The sequence below is a fragment of the Artemia franciscana genome, chromosome 15 (genome assembly GCF_032884065.1).
Source record: "Artemia franciscana chromosome 15, ASM3288406v1, whole genome shotgun sequence".
NCBI lineage: Eukaryota > Metazoa > Arthropoda > Branchiopoda > Anostraca > Artemiidae > Artemia > Artemia franciscana.
The window spans coordinates 36312086-36338472 of NC_088877.1; the positions used below are offsets into that span (position 1 = coordinate 36312086).

The 26387-nt window shown below is 34.2% G+C and overlaps 2 protein-coding genes across 6 annotated transcripts in view; both read left to right on the plus strand.

Annotated features, from left to right (window-relative positions):
• The window catches only part of LOC136036418 (solute carrier family 35 member F3-like), a 183027-nt gene extending 171071 nt beyond the window's left edge, over nt 1–11956 (plus strand). For 4 of the 5 annotated variants that reach the window (XM_065718638.1, XM_065718637.1, XM_065718635.1 and 1 more), the window contains exons 11-12: nt 2891–3020; nt 7769–11956. In XM_065718638.1, the coding sequence (XP_065574710.1) occupies nt 2891–3020; nt 7769–7886 (248 nt within the window). In that variant the 3' untranslated portion in view covers nt 7887–11956. Of the gene's footprint in view, nt 1–2890; nt 3025–7768 lie in introns of those variants that run through there. The other variant, XM_065718639.1, reaches the window with a different exon arrangement.
• Nucleotides 11957–22899: 10943 nt separating this feature from the next.
• LOC136036416 (E3 ubiquitin-protein ligase RNF19A-like) overlaps nt 22900–26387 on the plus strand; it is a 65839-nt gene continuing 62351 nt past the window's right edge. The window contains exon 1 of the mRNA XM_065718633.1: nt 22900–23004. The gene's annotated coding sequence lies outside the window, so the exon portion shown is untranslated. The remainder of the gene's footprint in view (nt 23005–26387) is intronic.

Below are 26387 nucleotides of genomic sequence, written 5' to 3' on the forward strand. Positions count from 1 at the left end.
CCTTAAACTCACTTTCTTAAAATTAATTTATAGTCTACCCACCTACACAAAGATCTACTGGCCCTTCTCCATTAAATTTTACATAATTTTATCAAGCCTATAATGGTGTGCTTCCCAACGTAAGGTGCAGGCCCCACTGGCGGGGCATGGCAATATTTTGGTAGATCACTGGCAGGACATGCACCCTTCGGCTGATGATACTTTAGAGCCTTAACCTTGCAAAAAAAAAATATCATATGAATAATGTCATATTCAAATGCATTTAACGAGCAAAAAGAAAAATGAAAGCAATGAAAGTATTGCAATAACGTTATACACTGTATAAAAGATGTAGTATTCACACAATATTTCTCATTAGCATAAAACATTCCCAGAGGACGATCCAAAAAAAGATAATAAGTTAATGGTCTTTTAAGCTTCCTTCAAGTGAATACAGGTAAAACTTTGAACAATGAATTAAATATTACAAAGAAGGCACCAGGATATTAGAAATGCCTAGGTGGGGCATGGCCCAAAATCAGTCGGGAACCACCGTTCCAATGAATCAACTTAGTTCAACGAACTTTTGAATATTTGTCCATATTCGCCATTTATACTGTGTGGACTACGTGCATTTTTGGGAACAACTGTGCCACAGTGGCATTGCTGTGTGCGAAATTGGAAAGCTCGATGTACAATTTTCAGCAATGTTAAATAGACTGACCATTGAAACTGTCACTCAACTGCTCTTTGGCCCCCTTTGGGTCAAAATTGGCATATTGCACAATACAATGGCAAAAAATGCCACTTGATAAGACGCAATCTTTTTCGCTACTTAAAAGGGCATTAGAACTTTCAATTTACTTCCATATGAGCCTTCTCCCTATATTCTGGGATATCTGGCTCGATGTAATCACCTCTGAAAAAAAGGGAAAAACTAAAAATACAAAATTTCACGTTTATATAGATAGGGCCTTGAAAAGTATTCAGTAGAGTTCTTTGATATGTTGAGTTTGATGGTGTAATTTTCATCAAGATTACTTGCCATATTCGGGGTGTTTTCCCCCTTTTTCAAAAATCAGGTGAATTTTTGGGGCTCGTAATCGTTGTCGAGTAGCAGTAAATTTTATATATTCACATCTTCTCAACTTGAAGTTTAAAGCATTCTCTATTGCATTCTCGGCTATACAGAATGCGGGTGGGGGGGGGGGGTAAATGGTGAATATCTGTTATTGTTTTTATTTACTGTGAAATGTTGAATAAACGTATCTCTAAGCCCATTAATGTGTCTTTACTTTCCTCTGGTTCTTATGTAATATCAGTCAGGAACTTATTTTTTAGTAGCCTTCTCTTTTGCCAAACTTGAAGACTTTTCACTAGTGTTCCTGGCCTCTCTTGTACTGTTCCTCCTACGGGTCGTCTGGAACAATACAAACTATTTTTTTAGCGCTTCATTTGTAATCTACATTATCAAATTCTAAACCCTTCAATTACATATTCAACTGAACTTGGATTGCCATCCCCCTCAAATTCTAATCCACAAGTCTATTCCTTCTAAGCCCCCCAGAGTCTACCAATTGCTAAACCTTTCAACTTCATATTCAGGTGTTCTTAGAGCATCCCTGTCAAATTCTAACCTTAAAATCTATCTACACTAAAACTATACTACCTGGTAAACAACAACCACCTTTGAATTTTTCTTTCAATTAGCCCTATAGACTAGAACATGATGGTATTCATTTTTGACACCAAAAACTTCAGTCCTATTACTAGAGGTATTGACATGGATACTACCGATCTCTCTGGCTCTTACTGGTTGCCATTTACAGTTATATAATCTAATAGATTACCCGGCTTAATGCCATCACATTAACATTTTAACTTATGGCCATTCTATTACCAAATACTTCTAAAACCAGGATTCTGTCTAATCCTGGGTGTGACAACCGAAGCGACAAAGTCCCCTACTAAAGCTACTGTGTTTCTGAACTTGATTAGTGAGTTTCCTCACTCCAAAAAAGTGTGCCGTAACCTCTTCATCTTTAACTGTTTTGATGATACTGATGATGGTCAGCATGGAATTCTAAAGTTAAGAAAGTTGGACTTTTGGAAGATGCGCTATTATTTAGCGGCGAAAAAATTCAACAAACCATTACACTGCTTTCTTGTTCTAGATGATTGTTATTATTAAATTTCAATGACCCGTTTGTTTTATATGATTCTTTACTTCTCAGATTGGGTCAGTCCAGTCTCTGAAGACTTAAACATTTGCTGCCGCCTTGTTTTCTTAGATTGTAAATAAAATCTAAATAAGATGGTGAAATAAGCAGGTAAATTCTTAGTCACCACAAACTTCATAAGATGGATCGAACTCTTTATACACGATTCATTAGTTTTGCCGTTGTTAACGTAAGCACCACTTAGCGTTCGGAAAACGCTTTTTGATGCTACGTAATACGTACGTAACAACAATTGAGCCATTGACGCTAATTATTGAAGTTCGGAAGCCTCTATATCCCCTCTTGATCCTGCGACTTTTTGTAATAGGCTACTCATCAAAGTCATCATTGTCTCTGTGAGCCTGCTTTGCATAAGCATAAATTAATATAATGAAAACAAGGTTTTTAAAACAAACTAAAAAGTTAAAAATCATTGCATTAACTTTGGTATATTAATAAGATAAAGCTGTATTAATAAATTTAAAGTTTTAGCTAAATTTTACCTCCCCAAAAAAATACAAAATCGTGATACCTCTAGCCATGTGTTCACATGTGAAAACAAACCATGGAGAACTTTTATTTATTTAGTTTAAGTATGCTTTTGACATGACTATAAGAGAACCTTTAAAAAGTAGACTCGACTGTTGTTTAAAAGTGGATACGTATAATTTAAAATTTTTCTTTATTTTCAGTTTTAGATAGCGTATTCAATGCCGTGACATTTAAGGGAATGAAACTCGGCGGTCTTGCTATGATTGTCTGTGGCTTCGTTCTTGTCATGTTTCCAGAAAATTGGCCCGAATATCTTTCACGTCTATTAAGGTAAGTTAAACTTTCGTAGAGATAATTGTAATATCTTTTATTTTAAAATAGTGTCTTTGGCCATACCAATGCAATTTATGGTTCTGTTTAGTTTCTACAAGCCTCATTTTCGGACTAATTTTGAACTTGTTGTCTTTCTTTGATCAGTACACATCCGTTTGATATTATAAAACGGTTGCCTTTAGGCAAGCCAATATTTCTCATTATACACACTTTTAACAGGTTTGGTCAAAACGGTATATGTAGTTTTGGTAAGTCTGTTTCGTTTCACGGCAGGGGGAAATCGAGGCAAAGCTTTCAGAAAAAGTATATTAGTCTGGGAAGGGAGGATTTTTATTCATATGATGGGGGAGGGGAAAAAGAACAAAATGTTTTCTCTGGTTCTCCAAAAAAAAGTATGGCCTCCGCTTTGTTTCCTTGCTGAAAAAAAAATACATTTTAAACTTTTTCACTTTTTGACTTTAATAAATAAAAAATTCTTGAAAATTTCAGGAATAAATATCAATATAAGTACATTAAGCTGATAATCCACGGTCATTTGCTGTTTTTTTTTTCGGTAAATGCAAATTATGTTCCGGTCCTGAGAAGGCATGGGGGTTGTCAGCACTACTCATGTTAATTTTTTCTTGTTTTAAGTTTAACTCGGTTATTTATTATAAGTTTTGTTTGTTTTGGGTTTTATTTATCGATTGTGTTTTGTGGTAGCTTTACGCTTGGAAGATTATTTGACTTTATTTCTGCTCATTTTTAGTTTAATGGAGCTATTTACTTTTCTTTGAAAAACATGTTTTGGGGAAAAAGTTTTTTAAATAAATTTCTGTCCGTTCTTATTCTTATTCAATTTTTAATTCTGACACAAATAGTATTATTCCAATTAGCTTTTTAACTGCACAAGTTGACCTGAAAAATGCAGCATAATATCATTCCCCCAAAAAGGCTTTCTATGCTCTTAAACAACTTGGATACATTTGCTCTCTTTTGATTTATTTAAATTTTAAGAGCAGAAGTAGGAATAGTAGTAGCCCCAAAAGTTTCAACTCAATACGCCCAGTTGTTTTTTATATGTTGCTGAGGTGTCTTATTGGCAACCATACACACAGTGCCTTCTGACTTAGTTTTAAGTAACATTTAATTTTGAAGCATAATGGGCCGATAGGATAATTGTTGGGGGTTGATAGCTACTGTACCGTTCTACTATGCTGAACAAAATTGGTGTCTAAACATCTTGACGGGGTGTGTTTGGAAAATGAATGGGCTTGGGAGGAGGGCTCCTTGCCGTCCCATCTCTTTTGACTCTTAAAAATGGCACTACAAAGTTTTGACTTATTTCAACATCCGCCCAAATATTCCTTGGAAGCTTCACCCTAATGCTCTTAGCTTGTGTATTAGCAATAGTTTTAAAACCATTAGTAGCAATATGCACATGACCCTTTTGCTTTCTTCAACATCCCCTTTAACACTGAAAGTTACAACTCAATACCATGAACCATTCTTGAAGCATTTCTGATGCGTCTTCTTACCCTTAGTTTTAGTAGCAGCAGTAGTTGTAGTAGTAGTAGAATTAATAGTGGAAGTTTTATTTTTAGTGGCAGTAGTAGTAGTAGTAGCAGTAGTAATAATAGTAGCAGTAGTGGAAGTATGAGTAGAAGCAGTGTAAATTAGGATGCAAATATTTTCTTTTGATATGTTCAACATCCCCCACAACACGCCCTGCTATTTTCAACTTGACAAATCAGACTGTTCCTATGCTATTGCTGTTACACCTTAGTCATTTTAGTAGTATTTGTGTTACTGTAATAATAGCGATAGTTCTAGTAGCAGCAGCAGTATTAATGAATTGCCTTTACAAGTGGTTGCAATAGAAGTAGTAGTTGAAGTAGCAGTAATAAATGTAGCGGTGATAGAAGTATTAGTAGTAACATGCTCATATTGCCTTTTGGCGAGATAATTTTCCTCTTTTAGCACTCTCTGAAAGTTCCAACTGAATAATCTTGAGATACGCGTTTTTGACTATGGGCATGCACATAGCGACTTTTGATGTAGATCAAATTTTCCCTCAACATTGTAATTGGAGTAGTGTGGTAGTAGCAGTAGAAGTAGTGATATTTGTAGTAGTAGTGGTAACATGCACATATTTCATTTTTGATCACCTTCCTTATCATTTCCTGAAAATTTCTAATCAATATACCAAGTTATTCATGAGTTACGCCCTTTTGACAAGCCGTATACACATAACCTGTTTTTATTTAGTTTAACGCTCCCCTTAGCATTGTCTGAAAAACTCACCGGAATTATCTTAGTCTTTTTGGATAATAAAGTTCAAAAGGGTATACCTTTTTTAATAACAAATACTATATGTAAACAATGACTGAATTAATTAACTTACGGCCCTTAACCTGAAGACCGTGGGGAGGTTGACGACCCCAAAGACATAATTACTGGGCCTTTCAACAATGCTGAACAACATGATTATTTAAAATTTTGATCAAATGTATTTTAGGGAATAATAGGTTTGTGGGGAGGGTCCAGATGCCCTTCATTAACTTTTGACTCTTTGTAAGGGCACTAGATCTTGCAAATTCCAAGCAAATGAGCCCCATGCGATCCGAAGTTTATACAACCATCCGTCCCATAGAAACCTTATATGATCGGGGCACAACTTACAACCTTTTCCTCTAGGCTTCACAGGGTTGTTTCCACCCTGAAGGCATTCTTATATGCCCACAGTTTTGATCGGATGCGTTTGGAGAAGGGAGGATGTCAGGTAGGGAGCTGCCCTCCGTCACTTTTGACTCTTAAAACGGAACTAGAACTTTAAGTTTCAAATCTAATTGCATCCCCTAAAGTACACATAGCCACCCTTCAATAAAAAGTTTATATACCCCCAGGGCATAACTTAGAACACTTGCTTCCAAAATTCAGTGGTTGTGTCAACTCCAAAGTCCTTGTCATGTGAACTTTGTATTGTGTTTTTTAATAAATGGCTATCTGAAAATTTCTATCGGATGCAATTCCGATCACTTTGAATCTTAAAAAGGGTACTAGAAATTTTGTTTTCCAATCAAAGGATTCCCCTACGAAGTTTATACAACCACACTTTTCATAAAAACATGAATAATAATAATAATTCCATAAATTCCATGCGCCTGAGGCATATGTTACGACCCTTATTCTAAGGGCTCTTGGGCTTGTCATCTTCAAAGACTTAATTACTGGACGTTTTAGCTAAACAAAATAAAATTCCTACTTCAAAATATTAATTGGATTTATTTGGAGAAATGATGGATGTAGGAGGGAGGGGGTACTGGTCATCCTCTAATCACTTTTGACTATGAAAAAGGGCACTAGATGTTGCAATTTCCGATCGAATACACCCCTTTCGAAGTTTGTGCGACAACTCATTCCGTACAATGCACCCTGGTCTAAAACCAAAAATAGGGGGGTAGTTGCCTTCCAATTACTTTGACTCTGAGAAAGGGCAGTAGAACCTCTCATTACCATTCCCATTAGCCCCCATTTTTTGAATTCTCTACGACAACTCCTTCTATACGAAGTGCCCTGGTCCAATAAACGAACAAGAAATAAGACTAGAAAAACTTTCTTTAAAAATAATACATTGTACCCACATCGTTCATTACTTGGGCAGTGCTTTTGTGTAGATATGGTGCAAAACCTTATTATGAAAATTCTATTTCCCAGTTGTTTTTGAGTTAGAAAGAGGATGCAAATGTTTGAGAAAGTAACCATAAACTCCCAAATTACTTTTAGCAGTACATTATGTACGGAAAACAGATTCAATTAAGATATTGAACTCGCTTAGTTTGGGGGGAGTGTAATTCCAAGTTTCGTAATTTTTCTCATTACACATTTTGACTACCGCTTTTCTTATATAAAAGTCAATATTCTCCTATTCTTTTTCTCTCTCTCTGGCTTCGTCAAATTATCATGAATATATGTTTTATGCATTATTTTGTCCTTGAAAGTTCAGTCCAAATAGAATTATAAACAATATCTCTCTTTTCAAGCTACTTTACTAGAATCAAATCAATCTTCGTCCATTTTTTATAGGAAAAATTATTTTATCATTACCTCAAACTCAAACTCACACTCAAAATCATTTTATGCCTAATTTGATTCTCTGCACATAATTTAGAAATTTTCCCACGACTGCGTCAATTTATTTATTGAAATTTGCATTTACCGTGTTATATATTAAAATAAAAATTGAGAATCTATCTTCTCCTTAACTTTTGAGTCTCAATATAGCTTTAAATCTTATACATTCTGTGTAGTTATACAATCACAACTAGAAATTTGGTGTTTGAACATAGCGTTATAGCAGAAAAACAAATGAAGGGCCGTAGTAAAACAAAGGGACAAAGTGTATAAAAAATAAAATATTTCTTTTCCCAGCTTGGCACAAGACAGCTTTTTTATCTTCTTCTCAATTTAAAGGAAAATACAAAAAAGGTACAAATAAAATGAATACGTGTTCAAAAAATTTTAAAGTTGAAGTTAAAATTATTAATTTATCTTTTGGGCATTATTTGACAAACAATATGCAGAAAATCTATTGCATCTTGGCATCATTGCGACAGAAACCTTAAATTAAAAATGGCCTCTCTCTCTCTCTCCCCCCCCCTCTCTCTTTCTCTTTTTCTTTCTTGTATAAGTGTCTTATCAAGCTACTTTACTAGAATTAAACCGGTTTTCTTTCATTTTCCATCAAAATTGTTCCTTCATTTTAGGTGGGGGAGAAAATACAGACATCGACCTCCAACCAGTGGCTTAGCTCCAGCAGTTGACTATAGAACCGGGTATATAAGTAGATCACATTTGCGTTCTCCCTCTGGACGGGTGCGTTAAGTTAAGTGTATTCATATCATTTAATATACTTCAGTAGTCATGACAATTTATACTCAATTCAAAGAAAACGGCTGAAAAAACAACTATCATCGTAAATCGTGTTTAAGTGTGAAGCAAGGTTAACGGACCAGCAGGTTCATTCTACATACAATGATTTTACTTTACTACATAGGACAAATGATAAAATTATGCGACAAATTTAATGTAGCCAATATCAAGCAGTTGGTTTTTCCTCATAGAAATTATTGTTTTCTTCCTATATTTTGCTGTGGATTATACAAAACAGGTAATAATAATTATGCGTCTATATATTTGGCTAACAGAATAGTCTTGATTTTTAAAACTAATTTACAAGTTTTAATCTAATTTTGTTGTAAGTTAAATCAATTTACAAGACCACCTTATGTCCAGCCGGTATCAAGAACACTTAGCTTATTGTCCTAGTTCCTCAAAAATATGTTTCTGTATTTCTATCTCTATGTTTTAATCAGGGTTTTAATCATTTATTTGTTTTAATCTGTTCTAATCAGGGTTTTTACTCAAATGTCTGTTTTTATCAGGGTTTCTTTAATCAGGTTATGATCTGTTTTAATCAGGGTTATCTTATGTCACTAACATAATACGATATATATTTTTTTGTAAAAATATATGCCGAGCTCTGGCAATAAATAAAATAATGTCAAATAATAAATAAATGAACATCTTACCAACATAAATAGATTTATGTAAAAACTAGCACATAATATTTGCCCTGACAAATCCCTTAATTCAGTAGTTTACTCTTGAAACCTTCCATTTAAGCACATCTTATACTTCACAATATACTTTTTGTATATTCTCTTGCTCTTCCTCTATTTACTTTCTTTATTTTTCTTTATTTACCTCTTTGCTTTATTTTACCTTTTACTTTGCTTTTCTTTACTTGCTGTTTTCACTTTATTTTTGATAGTTATTGGATTAGGTATAGCCATTCGCTAATCTAGCTCAATTAAAGAACATTTAGAACCTGTTTGGACTAAAATTCCAAAGTCAAGTAAAACAGACTTCACATTGGCTAAGTAGACCAATACTGGTTTCCTCATCATACTGGTTTATTTCTGGTCTGTAAGAAAGTAAATTTCATTCTTAATGGCGGATTTTTTTTTAAGCTGACAAACCAATCGCTGCTTTAGATTCTTAAATCAAGCATTTTAAGTTAGATAGCTACCAACTACACATGCACCATGAACAGGGCCGGATCGACTAGGTGCGGAGCCTGATTGGAATTTTTTTTCGTGGGGCCCTCTGTATAAATTAAATTTTTAAGTAAAATTCAAATTTGGTGTATGCAGGTATATATATATATATATGTGTGTGCATGTAGATATATATATATATATATAGTCCCGGGAGACCAATGGCTATGCGACAGGCTTTTACATATTGATTAAATATTGGTTATCGTCACGTGTCTTCTATCCGAGGCTGTGTGCCTAGTGATGCAACAGGTTGATTTAAATCATCCTCCACTTCTCGCATCTTCCTATAACTTTTGGCATTGTAGTTTGTATCTCGAACTATTTCTTCCTAGAGATCCATTGTGTTACGAGACATCCATGATCTAAAAGATGCCCAAGGTGTTCTTTAGCAGCTTCATCGGGGTCTAGTACATTTGGCCATATAAATATGGTTCAAAATCACCTTCAGGGGTTTGTGATGGATGCGCCACTAAATTACCACCTGCATAGTTTACGTGATTTTATGGGTTTTTATCTGGGTTTTGTGCCACAGTTTGTTGGTGTCGAAGATTGCGATGGCATTGTTCTCCTAACATAATATTTCTTTCTTATTCACTTTCATTTTCTCGGTATCGCTTGTCTTCTAACAGCAAAATTCTTTGTTATTCACTGTCATATTTGAAACGTTCTGATACTGGTTTTCATGTGCCTGCTAACCCTACTATTCTCTTTCTTCACTTTCATTTTTGACATGTTCTGGTTCCCACTGTTGCTTGTAGTTCTTACTGCCGCTTATCTTCTAACTGCATATTTCTTTGTTGTCACTGTAGCATATCTTCGAACCACATATTTCTTTGTTCTTTATTTTTATTTTTGATTCGTCGTTGATTCACGCTACCAATTATGTTCTTACGACATATTTCTTTGACCTTCAATTTCGTTGTTGAGTTGTAACTGCCGTTTTCTCAACTATTCTGATTACATATTTCTTTGTTCTTTATTTTCTCTCATCATTTTTTCAGACATTTCTTCAATACCCCTTGCCTTTATTGCTCGGATTTGTCATGTCACTTTACATTATATAGGTTGTTCATTTTCACCCACGCATTTACCTCTCTCGGGGGCTGTTCTCTTTATCCTATGCCATTTGATGATCCAGTTTTTTCATTTTAAGTCTAAATTTTTGTCATCTTTGGACCTTTTTTCCTCATTTCGAGTTTACATTAATTTAGGTTTTTGTCCTCTAGATATTATGAAACTGTTGAACATGTCTTTTGAAATTTACATAACCGAATATGAATAAATAAATTTACAAGTTTCTAAGTTTGTGCTATAAATTCTTCTAAAACTGTTTGAAAATCTAATTTTTCTTGGGTCTTCACTTTTAATCGATGTAACTGCTAAACTATTTAATTTTCCCCCATTCATTGTTGATATCAGGTAGTTTTTTTTTATTGTTTTTAGCTTGGAAAGTGATATCTCTCCAGAAGCAACGCTTACTAGAATTGTCAAAAATATTTCATAATTTCGACAAAAAATGTTCATTTTGTTGGCAGCGTTGGCCTTTCAAAGGTGCGGCCCAATTGGGCCCAATCCTTCCAATCGCCCTTTATCCGGCCATGACCATGAATAGGGTCTAGTATTAGCAGAATATAAATGGCATTTAACTTTGAGATATATAGCTTTATGATAAGTTTTGTTTTGCATAGGATAAGGGATTTTGATAACATAAATCAAGGAATTTGCATTTGTTGTAGCCCTTAAGCTTTTATTAACAATCTTATAAGATACCCTGAAAGAAACATAAGTTCAAAGATTAAATAGTGATGAAATAATGCCAAATCCCTATGCATCTGAACATAGTAATTTCTTGGTTTGCTTTATTTCCCAATTTGCAAACATTGAACCGCAAACAAAACAAAAACACAGATATTCGTAATTTCAGAAGAGAATGAATGTATACCTTCATTGATTACACATGAGGTAAGTGAAAAATTAACAATCATTGAAATAATCCTGCTGCGTTTAAGTATAATCCAGTGTAATTTTTGTTGTCAGTTTTTCTTTATATATTTCAATCTTGTGTTGTAAAGTTTTTTTCCTTTTGTTGTTTATAATTCCTATCGATGCGATTGTGGCACTAAAAATTGGCATTTTCAATTAACCGGTGTTGAAGAATATTAAGGATTTTAAATCTTATTTTCTTTCCTTTCTTCGCTCTAATGTTAATTATATTAATTAAAATTAATTAATATTTTAACTAATTAACTAACGCTAGTTAATTAATTAATTAACTGTTTTAATTAATTAATTAACGTTAATTAATTAAGTGTTTTCATTAATTAATTAACGTTGGTTAATGTTATTGTGCACATTCTTCTGTGGTAAAACTTATGGGGTCTTTAATTTTTGCAATTTTACTGAAGTCTTTATAATATTTTTACTCCCATATTTTCCAGCTTTTGAAATGAGCAGGCCTGAGTGAGCGGTAATAGCTGGTGCTATTATATGTCACCTTTACTGCCAAAAAACTGTTGAATTTCAGATATTCCTGACCTTGGATTATATCTTGCTGAGCAAATGAAAAATCAGAGAACAAACTTACCATCAGTTTTTTCAGTCACAAATTTCTTTTGAACGTAGTTTTAATATAGAATTTATAATGCGTTAGTCCCTACATAGTTTTATACAACGTTGTCAGACCGTGCCAAATAGTGCTAGATAGTACGTGTACCGTCCAGTTTATATGTGTAATATTGGTATTGATTTTTTTGCAGTATATAAAATTGTTGTTCATGCTATTTGCCTAAGTCACTGAAAGTAGGAAAAGCAGAAAAAATTACCCATTTACTAGTGTTTTTTTTTAATTTATTGATAATGAAAATTGGATTTTCCAATCTGTACGTCGTCTAATATGATGGTCCTTAAAATATCTGCTGCCTCTCTGTACTGCCTCGTGAATATTAGGCCACTGTATCGTACGTTTTAGAATTAAATGCGCATAGGCACTTTACTATAACTCTAAACCTCACACTTATGCGAAATTGAATATTCTACTCCAAATTTAATTGAAAGAAGAGAGAAATTTTATATTTAGCCAAAAACTGAAACAGGATATTATTCCTAAGATTACAACCAGATACCTTTTAATAATGTTTTTGGTAACCTCAAGAAACGTTCAAAATAAGTCAAAGTCTTCAATGTGCTTTTTGGTACTCTACATACTGCTGAAGCTCAAGCCATGAACTTGTAATTAAAGAGCTACTGAAGTAAATTTTCTCCACCTACTTAACGTCGATAAATAAGTAAAATCTGAAATAGAATACTATTATTAAATTTGTGATTAGACAAATTCAAATGGCCGTTTAGGACAGCCAGGTTGCATAGAAAAGTCACATGGTTTTCATGCCTGGGTTTACCAAAAGGCCAACTAGGTCCAAGCCTTGGGGTATAAAATCCCAGAGGGTGTAAAATTATTATTGAGTGATTTTTTTTCTTTAAAACACTGGACGGATTTGATTTATTGTCAAAGTGATAGGTACAATCTACCGCCGTGCTGCCTATTCATTTAAAAGTAATTTTAAAACAACATAGGAATTCCGTGGTCACTTATAAACTATCATATGTATTCCTAGAGTAGAAGCTGGGAGTTCGGTATTAACTATTCCTTTTATTACTTTTGGTTCATTAGTTGGGATCTGTTCAGTGCTTCCACTATCCCTGAATTTTTGGGGATTTCTCCAAAAAATCTCGCAAAAACAAAGTGAGAAAATCACTTCGACTAGAAGCGTCAAAGCTTCAAATCCGGTTGCAGAAATTCAGAATAAATGCAGAAATTCTTAAATATTAAATATGAAGAATCATCTTAATATTCAGCCCAAAAGCTTCCTACTCCTAATGAAATACACAATTTTTTAGGAAACCTTACCTTTTATATCAAATTCCAAATAAAAAAAAATATGAGAATGGTTTCAACAGCTTTCTAGCTAGTCACACATAATTTCTGCTCTAAAGACAGGTAAATCAGCAGATTGTTGTGAATGATGCAGGCCAATCACAGCTGTTTGTAATGTGAGCAAAGTATTCGAGCGTGTGATATTGCCCATTACTTCTGTTGAAGATTGCGGTGCAAATCAAATCGGTTTCTCGCAGGGTCTTGTCGTCTACAATTCCCATCGAATTATGTCTAAGATCCTTGTGTACACTTGATGTTTCGATGGCTTTCGATTCTGTAAATCATCATCAAGCAATTGCTTCTTTGATCAAAGCGGTAAATAATAAAATTGTACGTGCGATGCTACTTTATTAGTACTGTAATTGCTTTTTGGTACTGTAAAGTATTTGTACTGTAATTGTGCATTCTTAAAAGCGTGGAGATAACGCATATTGCGTACGCTGACGACGCATTGCTAATAAGTAGAACGCGCAAAGCTCTTCAATCGAATCTTGACAGGCTCTTGCATGTTTTTTCCAGCATTGGTCTTCAAATTAATAGTTTAAAGTGTCAATTTATAGAGTTTAACAGTTGTTACCCTGTTTCTGCTTCTATCGGTAATTCTGCTATGTCTTCTGCTGATCCATTTATAAATCTGGGAGCATGGTACACTTTTACGTTACGTCAGACTGGAGAGGCAATATGCTGTCAAATAGTGGAAAGATTCTGGTCTAGTTATGGTTCGATTCTACCAGACCGGGGTAGATTTTTCCAGAAAGGTCTTGGAAATATTTCTTCGTCTTGCGTTGTGCCCCACGTTATGTGTTTGTTGGGAGTACTCCTCCTCGTGACAGGAAGAGACATATCACTTTTTAGAAAAAAATTCTTTTAAGCTTTGTATATATTTCCTATATCTTCCTTCTAGGCAGAGTAATTAAAAAAAAAAAATCCGAATTTCCATGTCCCGGGTCCCTTCCATCATTTGGATAGTATTGAACTCCGTTCTAAGCGCAAATCTGCATCAGCAAAGTCGCACCTCATGCCTCTTTTTCGTGAACATTGCTTTAAGTGATTTCTAATGTTTATCTTTTTCTAATTTTTTATGTACTTTACTTCTATCTTTGTGTTTTATAGTGTTTTTGTGAAAAAAAAAGATCATCAACGTTACAGCCAAATAAAATAGAAATACCTTCAAGGAAAATAGAGTGAAAAATACAAATGAAAACTTATCCAGAAGTGGTTTGAAAATAAACATTTGCAAATTCGAATTAAAAGATGTTCTCTCTGTGTCTCACCGTGCATGTCCGTCTGACTGTGTGTTTACGTGTCTCTGCATCTGTCTTTGCGTGTTTGTGTGCCTGACTATATGTGTTTTTCTCTCTCTCCCTCTCTCTCTCTCTCTCTCTCCGAATAGATTGAGCCGTCACTACTGCTTTTCTTCGGAGAATACCAATGTAATACAAAAGGGCCCAGCCACTGTAAGTAAGAATAAATTGCCCTGACTTGGCATAAATTGTAGTTTTAGTTACTTGTTTTCACTCTGTCTATTCCTCACTTGCACAAGATTCACATTAGACATTGTTCAATTCAGAAATTAAATTTATACATATATTAAAAAAGAAAAATCAGAAATTGAGAAGCACTAACTGCTAGATCTAATTGCAACACGGGGGTTAGAGTTAGAATCAGCTGCTGAGAATCAGCTGAATTGTTTTACTTGTTTCTAAGAAACTTTTTACCCACTGTAAACAGATTGAAAATTAAATTTCAGAATATGAACATAAAATTCCACAAACTGATATTTATCGTTTCATCCCTTGAAACACTAAGAGCCGATTCAATCAGCAGAAGTAAACTGAGACTTGGGAAAATATATCTATTTTAGTTGACTTTTTGGGTGCCTAGAACTTAAGACGTGTAGAATATATGGATTTTTCTATAGAATTTCTATTATACAACCTTAAAAGTATCAAATGGTTTTGAAAAAGTAAAACCAAATATGAAAAAAAAAAGGTTGATCGGTTATTTACGTCAAGCTACAAGCTTAGATAAAATTTTGATCAGCTCAAAAACGTTTTTAATGAATGTAGCGCCCACCGTTTTCCAAATGTCCTTAAAACCGGGCAAGTAAAGTTGTATGTACCTCTTTTCAGGACATTTAAAGAGATGCTCCCTTGTGTTCATGTCAATATTTTATACACAGAGCGAAGACGTCTTTCTATTATGATAATCAGAGGAGATATGGATGTAAATCTATTTTTAACTAAATTCTGGAAGCATGTCATAACGAATCATCTTTCCTTACAATTTTTGTATTTTTATGCTAGTATTGGCATGTTTTATCAATTCTGGTGTTGATCCGAGCTCCGAGGAAATGCCAGGTACTCTCGTAAGGTTGGAAAGACAGTAGAAAAAATATGTAGCATCATCTTAACTCTGCTGTCAAACTGATTATGCTTGCTTTGCTCTGTAATCAAATATATTTTGCCTTGCATTCAAATTAAAAGTTAATTTTAATTTTAGTCTAGGGGGATCACCTAATACAAATTCACATCAAAATTTTCCTGAAAAAAACAGATTTTCGTTTTGCTTTCCCCTTACAAATCTGGCTAAATTACATCGAAGTCACTGACAAATTAAAGCACACACTGGTGGAACTTGAACAAACGCCCCCATGAAGATACAACCTTGCTTCATATTCTTGAGAATCTTAGTTTGAAAATGGCCGGTATAATGCAGTCGAAAATAGCTTTTCTTGAAAAAAAAATCAGATTCCTACTAATTCAACTTGTATTTTTTATGTATGAGAATACCTACAGCAAAGACAGAATCCGTCCCAAAGTGACATTTTTTTTGGTATCCCATTGTTACTTCCACTCTTAGAAAGGAAACACCATAAAATTTTGGGAACTACTTGAAACATTCTGAAATATTACTTACATCATGTCTAAATACGGGCTGCTTCACCTCACGACCCTCCACCCCTCTCTCTAACTGACTAATACATATCCTGAATAATAGACAAACATTTTTGCCTTGCTGTCACTTTTTTCTTCATATTGATTTAACAGAAAGTAGTACAAATGGAGGGAAGAAAAGAGCTGCGTTCTTTAAAATTCAGTGAGCAAATATAATTTTGGCTATAATGTATGCCCATTTGGGGAAAGGTGAGGGGTAAAGTAAAGCAGTTTGCATTAAGGAGTGGTGTAAGTTTTTGAAGCACCGTTCTAAGAAAGAAAAAGAATTACCCTCATCAATCCTAAAACAAGGTAGTCCGCCTGAAACTCTCAGCGTGAAAGCTTAATAGGCTTAGGTCACTTGTTCGCCTGATAGTCAAAACAAATTCAGACCCCCGTTTTGCCTCTTAGTTCCTAGCATCTAGGTAACGAGGAAAGAGAGTATACAGATGCCGAGGATTTTCTCCAGGCTGCAATCTAGTGATGAGCCAAAAGTAGATGTAGGCTATTTAACATGAATTATGAGCAACACACACAAAAGGAAGTAAAGCACACAAAAAAGAAAAGGTGTAGATTAGCTACCCCGTAATGCAGGGTGAAGAAGCTCTCCCGATTGAAGCTCAGACTTGTTTATATCTTTTTTCTAATAGATTGTATATGTGGAACCTTACAACCCAATTGAGTGAATAATATACAAAAAAATAAATTGTTTTTATCAGGGGCCGCTGATTTGCACATTTACTCCACAAAAAATTCCGGATAAGAACTCACGGAAGTAGCACGCAGAAACGCACACATGTGAGCAAGGTGAAAAGCAGAGCTATATGCCAATTTCAGTGTTATTTATTTATTTTTAGTCAGTCACGACTTTGCTTTTCCTCCTCCCCGAAAAATGAGTTTTCGGGCTATTAACTTTTTCCTTGTTTGGAAAAATTTGAATACAAGACCATAGATCTTATAGAATAGCTAAAACATAAACGTAATTTTCTATTCTGAATTCAATTAAATAAAAAAAAACAAGTTTTTTTAACCGAAAGTAAAGAGCGATATTAAAACTTAAAACGAATAGAAATTACTCCGTATATGAAAGGGGCTGCTTCCTCATCAACACCCCGCTCTTTAGGCTAAAGTTTGACTCTTTTTCTTTACTCTACTTTTTAAAACAGTAAAAAACTATAGCGTAAAGAGCGGGGCGTTGATGAGGAAGCAGTCCCTTTCATATACGAACTAACTTCTGTTCGTTCTAAGTTTTAATGTCGCTCCTTACTTTCTGTTAAAGAAACTTGTTTTTGTTTATTTAATTTCTGAACGTTTTTGAATCAATGCATGTTTTGATTTTGGCTCTCCGCAGATGAATAATTAAAACGAAATTTGCATATTTATTTTTTTGGCTAAATGGCTTTCTCGTAGTTTTGATTGAATGAAAAAAGGAGCGGTGGAGGAGGCCTAGTTGCTCTCCGATTTTTTGGTTACTTAAAAAGGCAACTAGAACTTTTATTTTCTTACGAATGTTTTTATTAGTGAAAGATATACGTAACTTACAAATTAACTTACGTAACGAACTTCTGTATTCTTTTGTTTTTATTACGTATATGAAGGGGCTCACCCCCTCGCTCTTTACACTAAAGCTTAAATTTTTGTCCCAATTTCTTAAGAATGACCCCTGAATCACAAAAGCCGTAGAATAAATAGTTGAAATTAATACAAATACTTCAGCGTAAAGAGCGAGGTATTAGGAGGAGGTGAGCCCGTCATATGCGTAATAATTTCTGTTCGTTTTAAGTTTTAATGCTTCTCCTTACTTTCAGTTAAAAAAACTTTTTCATATTTATTTTTTCATTGTTCTTTTTAAATAATGCTAGAAAATCTTGCGCTCCCTTCATTAAAATTTTCTCCCCCCATGATAAATTCCCCCAAAGAAGGTTCGCCCAACATATACCCCTCTTATCAACCCCCCTACAACCTAAAAACCCCCTGCAAACGTCTGTACACTTCCAAATAACCATCACTATATGTAAGCACTGGTCAAAGTCTGTAACTTGTGGCCCCTCCTATGGGGAGTGTGGGGGAGTAAGTCGTCCCCGAAGACATAGTCATAAGGTTTTTTGACTACGCTGAATAAAATGGCAATCTCATAATTTTGATTTGGTGACTTTGGGAAAATAAATAGCGTGGGAGGGGGCCTAGGTGCCCTCCAATTTTTTGATCACTTAAAAAGGGCACTAGTACTTTTCATTCCCATTAGAATGAGCCCTCTCACAAGATTGTAGGACCACTGGGTCGATACAATCACCCCTGGGAAAAAAAAACAAATAAACGCGCATCCGTGATCTGCCTTCTGAAAAAAAACAAAATTCTGCTTGTTTGTAGATAGGAGCTTGAAACTTCTACAATACGGTTCTCTGATACGCTGAATATCATGGTGTGATTTTCGTTAAGATTCTATGACTTTTAGGGGTTGTTTCCCCCTATTTTTTAAAATAAGGCAATTTTCTCAGGCTCGTCAGGCTCAGCTTTTGATGAGTAAGACTAAACTTGATTAAACTTATATATTTAAAATTAGCATTCAAATGCGATTCTTTTGATGTAGCTATTGATATCAAAATTCTATTATTTAGAGTCTTGGTTACTATTGAGTTCGTTACCACGAACTGTTTGGTCCTTGATCTGAATGTAACTACTATTTTCTGGACACAACTACGAGGTCAGTCCAGTTTTTTAGGTCATAAGTATTTAAACATTGTCACAAAGAATCCAGCAGATCTATTGTTGTCACTTTTTTCAATTCTTTGCCTTTTTAGCACTTAAATAAATGCTTTTCCCAAGTTTTTCAAGTAGGATATTTTTTCTCAACAGTAGGTTTGAAAACCCAATTAAAGAAAATCTGTAAACATCTGTGAAGAATATAGGGTTATATTCAAGCAATGAAAAAGGGCGGGAGTTAAGATACAGTTACAATGATTAAAAGAAAGAAATTGCGGTAACTTGTCCATTTCTTCAGGCTAAAGTATTTTGCTTCCTAACTGCTCGGGTAGCTGAAATCTGTTTGAACAGAAAAACCGACTGTTGATAGCCTAAAATCTTTTTTTGCCCTAAAAAGGTCACAAGAAAGCTCTACTCTATGATTCGCTAGGTAAAGATAGCTAGGTAAAGATACAACCCAAGGTCAAAAAACTAATCCAGATTGCAAGCGATGTATTATTAACGAGACTGTCAACAAAATTAACTACCCAGTGCCTTCTCAAGCACAGGAAGTTCCATTACTACACTAATTAACGAATTAAATACCTCTCTTAACCGCTGGTTCATTTGTTTCTTCTTTTATTAAATTTCTATCTTTTTCAGTGAATAGCTCTTCAATAAGGAGATCTGTCACATTCAATAATCATAGTTGAGTTGTCCTTTCCATCACATCGTCCTATTTCTCCCAATCAAACAGTTCGTGGTAACGAACTGCAGTAAGGAGCGACCCGGCTCAATAGTAACCAAAACTTAAAAAAATGGAATTTTGATACCAATAGCTACATCAAAAGAATCGCATTTTAATGTTGGTTTTAAATATATAAATTTCATCAAGTTTAGTCTTACCCATCAAAAGTTACGAGCCTGAGAAAATTTGCGTTATTTTAGAAAATAGGGGGAAACACCCCCTAAAAGTCATAGAATCTTAACGAAAATCACACCATCAGATTCAGCGTATCAGAAAACCCTACTGTAGAAGTTCCGAGCTCCTATCTACAAAAATGTGGAATTTTGCATTTTTTGCCAGAAGGCAGATCACGGATGCATGTTTATTTGTTTTTTTTTTTGTTTTGTTTTTTTTTTCCCAGGGGTGATCGTATCGACCCAGTTGTCCTAGAATGCTTCAAGAGGGCTCATTCTAACGGAAATGAAAAGTTCTAGTGCCCTATTTAAGTGACCAAAAAAATTGGAGGGCACCTAGGCCCCCTCCCACGCTAATTATTTTCCCAAAGTCAACGGATCAAAATTCTGAGATAGCCATTTTATTCAACGTAGTTGAAAAACCTTATAACTATGTCTTTGGGGACGACTTACTCCCCCACAGTCCCCGTGGGAGGGGCAACAAGTTACAAACTTTGACCTGTGCTTACATATAGTAATGGTTATTGGGAAGTATACAGGCGTTTTCAGGAGGATTTTTTTGGTTGGGGGAGGGGTTGAGAAGAGGGGGATATGCTGGGGGAACTTTCCATCGAGAATTTGTCATGGGAGAGGAAAATTTCTATGAAGGGAGAGCAGGATTTACTAGCATTATTAAAAAAAAAACAATTAAAAAATAAATGTGAAAAAGCTTTTTAAGCTGGAAGTAAGGAACAGCAATAAAACTTAAAACAAACAGAAATTATTACCCATATGAGGGGCTCACCTCCTTCTAATGCCTCGCTCTTTACGCTAAAGTATTTTTAGTAATTTCAACTATTTATTCTACGGCTTTTGTGATTCAGGGGTCATTCTTAATGAATTGGGATAAAATTTAAGCTTTAGTGTAAAGAGCGAGGTACTGACGATGGGGCGAATCCCCTCATATATGTAATAAAAACATGAGAATACAAAAGTTCTTTACGTAAGCTAATTTATAAGTCACGTAAATATTTACCAATAAAAAGATTCGTAAAAAATTAAAAGTTCTAGTTGCCTTTTTAATTAACCAAAAAATCGGAGGGCAACTAGGCTTCGTCCCCCGCTCTTTTTTTTCTCAAAATCATTCGATCGAAATTATGAGAAAGCCTTTTAGCCAAAAAAAAAAAAAAAAAAAAAAAAAAAAAAAAATGCAAATTTCGTTTTGATTATTCCTCTGCGGAGAGCCAAAATCAAAACATGCATTGATTCAAAAACGTTCAGAAATTAAATAAAAAAAACAAGTTTTTTCAACTGAAAGTAAGGAGCGACATTAAAACTTAAAACGCACAGAAATTACTTCGTATATGAAAGAGGCTGCTTCCTCATCAACGCCCCGCTCTTTACGCTAAAGTTTTTTACTGTTTTAAAAAGAAGAATTGAGAGAAAGAGTCAAACTTTAGCGTATTTTTTTGATTTTTGATTTTTTTTTTTTTTTAAGGAAAATAACAAGAAAAGATTTTGCTTAATGGAAAATTTTCACAGACGAATCACCTCAGACAATTCCCCCACCCTTGTGAAAATTTTCCTCCGGGAGAGATTCTTCCCTCCATTTTTAATTTAAAAGTATGCCAAAAATAAAGTTAAAATTTTCAATTTACCCGTCGGGCACTGTTTGAAAACGAATATCCAGATAATTATTATTAATTCTTGGCAGCACGGTGGCAGAAATCTTGAATTAACTATGTTTGCGAGCGATACCCCCTGGAGGGGAAAAATTGACGCCTTCAGTTTGAAAATCACCATCCCCTTTGTATTTTTGTTTAGAAACAAAATAAGCTTAGAAAAACTATACAACAGTTTTTTCTTGTATGAAATACGGTATGGGGGTTAAAAATATTGGTAGGAAGGTACACTAATATCGACTTTATGTCTAAAATTTGCTTCACGAAGCGATGCTTGGTGAAGCCCCCTAATACTGCATGTTAAAACTTATAACAATAAAAAAAAATTTAGGTTGGCATCACTTATATGCACAGACAAATGTCTAAATGTGAGAAAAATATGCATGTATTATTCGAATTCACTTTATCCCACTTTCAGCAGAAATTTCTTGCAGCATGCTGTGGCAGAAATAGATTTTTCGCAAATAGCGTTAGGGTTGCGTGAAATGTAACTATTTTCAGTAATAGTCATCCATTGGCATATTTATGTAATTTTCTTGGATCTGGCAGAAGTGATATAAAAAATATATAGAAAAGCAAAAATAACGAGAAGTCAGCATAATATTATGAATAGAAGCGATTCTAAATTTATGGGTTTGTGCATGAACCCAAAACATAAAAAAAGGAGTTATCAACGCATATTAAGCGTTTCAATTACAAATAAGAGTACTTGAAGTATTATCGGAGGTTTGATTGAATATTCGGATTAAAAAATAAGTAATTAAATGATTCCTGGAGCAGATCCTCCCTCTAATCTGTTCCGAATTCCTTAATATAGATACTACCAATTTGACATAATTATCTGTGGTACAAATATTATCATAAAAAGCACTTAGTCTTACTTTCTTTTTTAAAGATTCCTTTTTCATTCAGAGAATTGTATTCACTATATATCTTCCTTCTTATTTTTTTTAGTAGTTCCATTTCTGATCTATTTGCAGATGTAGAGGGTGTATTTATTTCACATTCACTTTGGAAGGTTCGCAACAAGATAATCTAACCTTTAAGTAATATATCTTAAGTGCCTTAAATATTAGTTAAAAATTGTCTTGAGCAATCGTGGCGCAATAGAAAGTATAAAACAATTGTTCAATTCTTCCATTAATTTGGCTCACTTTTTTCTTGATTATAAGTATTTGGGGTCTACGGTAGATAGCCAGGAGTTTCAAAAGTGGTATATCTGCATCAATGTTAATATGGAACATGTTACCAAGTATTATGGACTTTTTTGTGTTTTTAAGCATATAAACGAGCATGGATTAATTTAAAAATAAAACGCCTTCTGGAAGTAAAGAGCGAAGTTGAAACTTAAAACGAGCAAAGTTTTAAAGCTACTGAACAAATCATAGTCATTTTCCAAAATAAAGGAAGAGACAACTAAAACGACGCCTCTGAATGTCACCATCATTGACAAATCCATTCATAATCAAGTTTGCACTCAGAAATTTTTCTATTTTCTAAAAAATATGCTAAAAAACAGATATATGCATACAAACAGACCAACTCGGACCAACAGGATAGCGAATTCTGCCCAGTGTTACAATTCAGGTAGGAAAACAAATAACCAGGATACGTCAGTATAAAATTTTACGCGTTCAGATTTTCAAGTCATGTGACAATAGTGCTAAGTAGAAGAAATAGATTTTAAACTGCTTGGAATAAATTTTGGATTTCTATGTATATAAATCCTATTTAGATTGTAAGACGGTAAGTTTTCCTGCATAATGACCCTTAATAGACTCGGTATCATTAGTATCTGAATTCTCAATAACTGCTGTTTAGGAGTTTCTACAGGTGGTTTAGCTAGGCTATTCAGATCTTGTAGGCTAAGTTCTTTTATAGTTAATTAGACTGCTCATTGTTTATGTTTTAAGGCTAAGACTTATGTTAAAAACTAAAATTTTTTAGAATTACTAGTGCAGCTCATTCCAAGCAACCCCTTTATTACCTTGTTTAAACAATTGGAATAGTTTGGCTAGACTAAGGCTTAGGATGAGACCATTGATTTCCAGCTGGCATTCTAATTACAAAATAATTAATGGTTAATCTAAAATTTAGTACAACATTACTCAGTTCTTGTAATTCTAGCTTAGAAAGTTTAATTCCTTTGATTCCTCTTATTTGTCTGGATCCATTAGTTTAGGCTAGTATTGACATTATGTGTCAAATGTCTGGTACATTTGTACATAATCATATAATCTATCTAGAAAGAAAGCAAGTATATATCTAGGCCTAGATTAAAAGAGTACTAAGTTTGCTACAAAACAAACAAACCTAACCTTTCTTACCTTACTCAAATATCATTATCAATTTGCTTATATCCAGTCACCAAAATAACTGGGCAGAACCCAGGGCCAATGTTAATATTACCTAAACAATTGTTTTGGGTTATGAAACTAGCCTAATAGATGCATTTTGACTTTTGGAACATCTTTTCTCTCTTGCAAAACTACCACAAACTCACCATTATGGAGTTATTATATATTTGCACATTAGGGGGGGGGGAGCATACCATATATTAAATACAGCAATGGTTAGTTTACATATTTAATATAGGCCCTATGCTATGCTTTACCCCACCTCCCTAATGTGCTAATATATAGTCTAAATTTGTTTCTAAACTAGCCTATTACAGATTTGTGATTTCAAACATCTGATCAATAAAAATGGAAATGTTTGCAATTCTATATGTGTAAGTACAAGAATATTTGGGCTGGAATAACTCCATAACAGTGAGTTTACAGTAGTTTTGCAACAGAGAAAAGATGTGCCAAAAGTCAAAATGCATCTATTAACAATAGTTTCATGACCCAGAACAATTAGTCAGGTAATATCAACATTGACCAAACCCAGAAAAAGACAGAGTTAAAACTAAGAAAATTAAATAGAAACATCAACTATAAAAACATAGGCTACTGTGACAACTACAAACAAGAAACAGACAAACAGAAATGAACAAAGATGGGAAGAGTTCTGGCATACAATAGAGAAATCACAAATATGTAAATAACCTCAGCTAGGTTTACCAGTTGACACTTTCTCTATAGAAAAGAGTTATTTGTCCTTGTTGGCATTTCCATTAAATGCTTTGCAAATTTAGATAAAGATAATAAACTTGGTTTCTCCTACCACAGTTTAAAAAAAAGACCAAAATGAGCAGAAGCAAGTAGGTGAAGCACTGTTAGACACAGATGCTAAATGTTTGATGTCAGGGATGCATACATAGCCCAAATCTTACAAGGCTAGCATAATTTTTCAGTGCCAGGTTTGTAGATTCTTTCATATTCACTCCACAGCTTAGGTACCAACATACTGTTATGAAAACTCAATTTATTTTTGGGACATGGTGCATGGTAGTGATGCTAGCAGCTAGAGACAGGCAACTGGTATTGGTATCTAATTGGTAACAGGAAACTGGTATTGGTATCTAAGCTGTGTATGCAACTAAACAAAATTGTATTCCTGCCTATGGTGTTGTAGTATAATCTATGCATTGGAGTGCAGGCTTGGAGGAGGCACCAAGTTCAGAGCTCTATACCAAAAGCTTCTCATGGGCATGATAGGAGTTTTCATAACTGTATTGGTATCTAAGCTGTGATTCATTCCAATAGGCATCCCTAGGCAATTAAGGCTGCTAGCAAAAGGAACTTCAGAGCCTGACAGATATTTTATTGAACTTCTATTTGCTTTACAGTTAAATGGTAGAAAAATAGTTTTATTAGTCTTAAAGTTCAAACTAATGTGCTCATACTCTTGTTTGAGAAGCTCAAAAGACAAAGAGCATCCTTGGAGAGTGAAGGAAACATCCAGTAAGTCATATTAAAACATACCTAACAAGAGATCAACTCCTTTGAAGATAAATATACTGTTCAACTTATCCTAAACACCAGTAACACTATTATCAAACCAAATTAGAGGATTCAAGGTTCCTTAGCATACACCCTTCAGGATCCAAAAAATAGACTGGCAATTCCAGCTTTCAGATTTCAATACTCATATTTTAAACAAATAATTACCACTTAATATGTACTCACACAAGTTAAAAGCTCTTGCAGTATTGGGTGCACATAAGACTGATAAATCACCTCTGTCTTCAATATCCTTCAGCACATTTATAAGTAGAAGTAGAGTATACTCTCTACCACCTCATAGCCCATAATATGTCTATTTAATTTACAGGTGAACCAGTTTTAACAAGATTGATATTTTATAAGTTTTAACACATGTATATGTATCTGTTATATATGCAGGTACAGGTATATGTATAGTACAGACAGGGCTATTGCATATGGGGGGGAAGAGACCCCAATCCAATGTTTTGGTAAAGAAAATAAGTTGGTAAAATCAAGAGGTAAAGCACCATGATTTTCCTAACATTGCTAAAATTGTTTGTTTGTTTACCAATTCCTGTTGTGAGTTTACAGATGGTGCCACAGTTTTCCATTTAATTCAATAAATAGCATTAGAATAGTGCCATGATATGTACCAAAATTTGAATCTTGATTGGTAAATGTAGTGCTTTTACCAACTTGTCCAGTGATGTTATAAATTGTATCCGAATAAGACATTATGCTAATTATTGACAAAACATTGTTGATAAAAATGACCAGCCTGTCAGTAAAATCCATTGCTTCTGCCACCCCCACCCCCCAAACATTTTGGCTAGTAACAACCTTGATTACATGTGTCTAAAATAAGAGAAAAGGGTTTATCTTTGAGGGTCTGTAAAGGGTTTAAAAATGAATTTGCAACAGAAACAAATGTCATAGAGGTGATATTATTTCTTATCTACCTGAATACCCTGTTAATCTAGATATTTACCAGAAAGTGAATACATCACTTGATGGTTTTTTTATGCTCTTTCAAAAACCAATAGTCCCTTCTAGGAGAAATTCTATTTTGAGCCTTTAAAGAGGCTAAAAGTGCTTAAACAGCCCACAGTAACAAAGATTTTGAAACATAGTTCTGAAAAAACTGTCTAGTGAGAAAAAATTGCCCCTCACCTATATTTCCCCATGGAGAGATGTTCAGAAACTACATTGATAAAACTGGAGTCACTTGAACTGGGATTATTGCATGATCTATAAAGT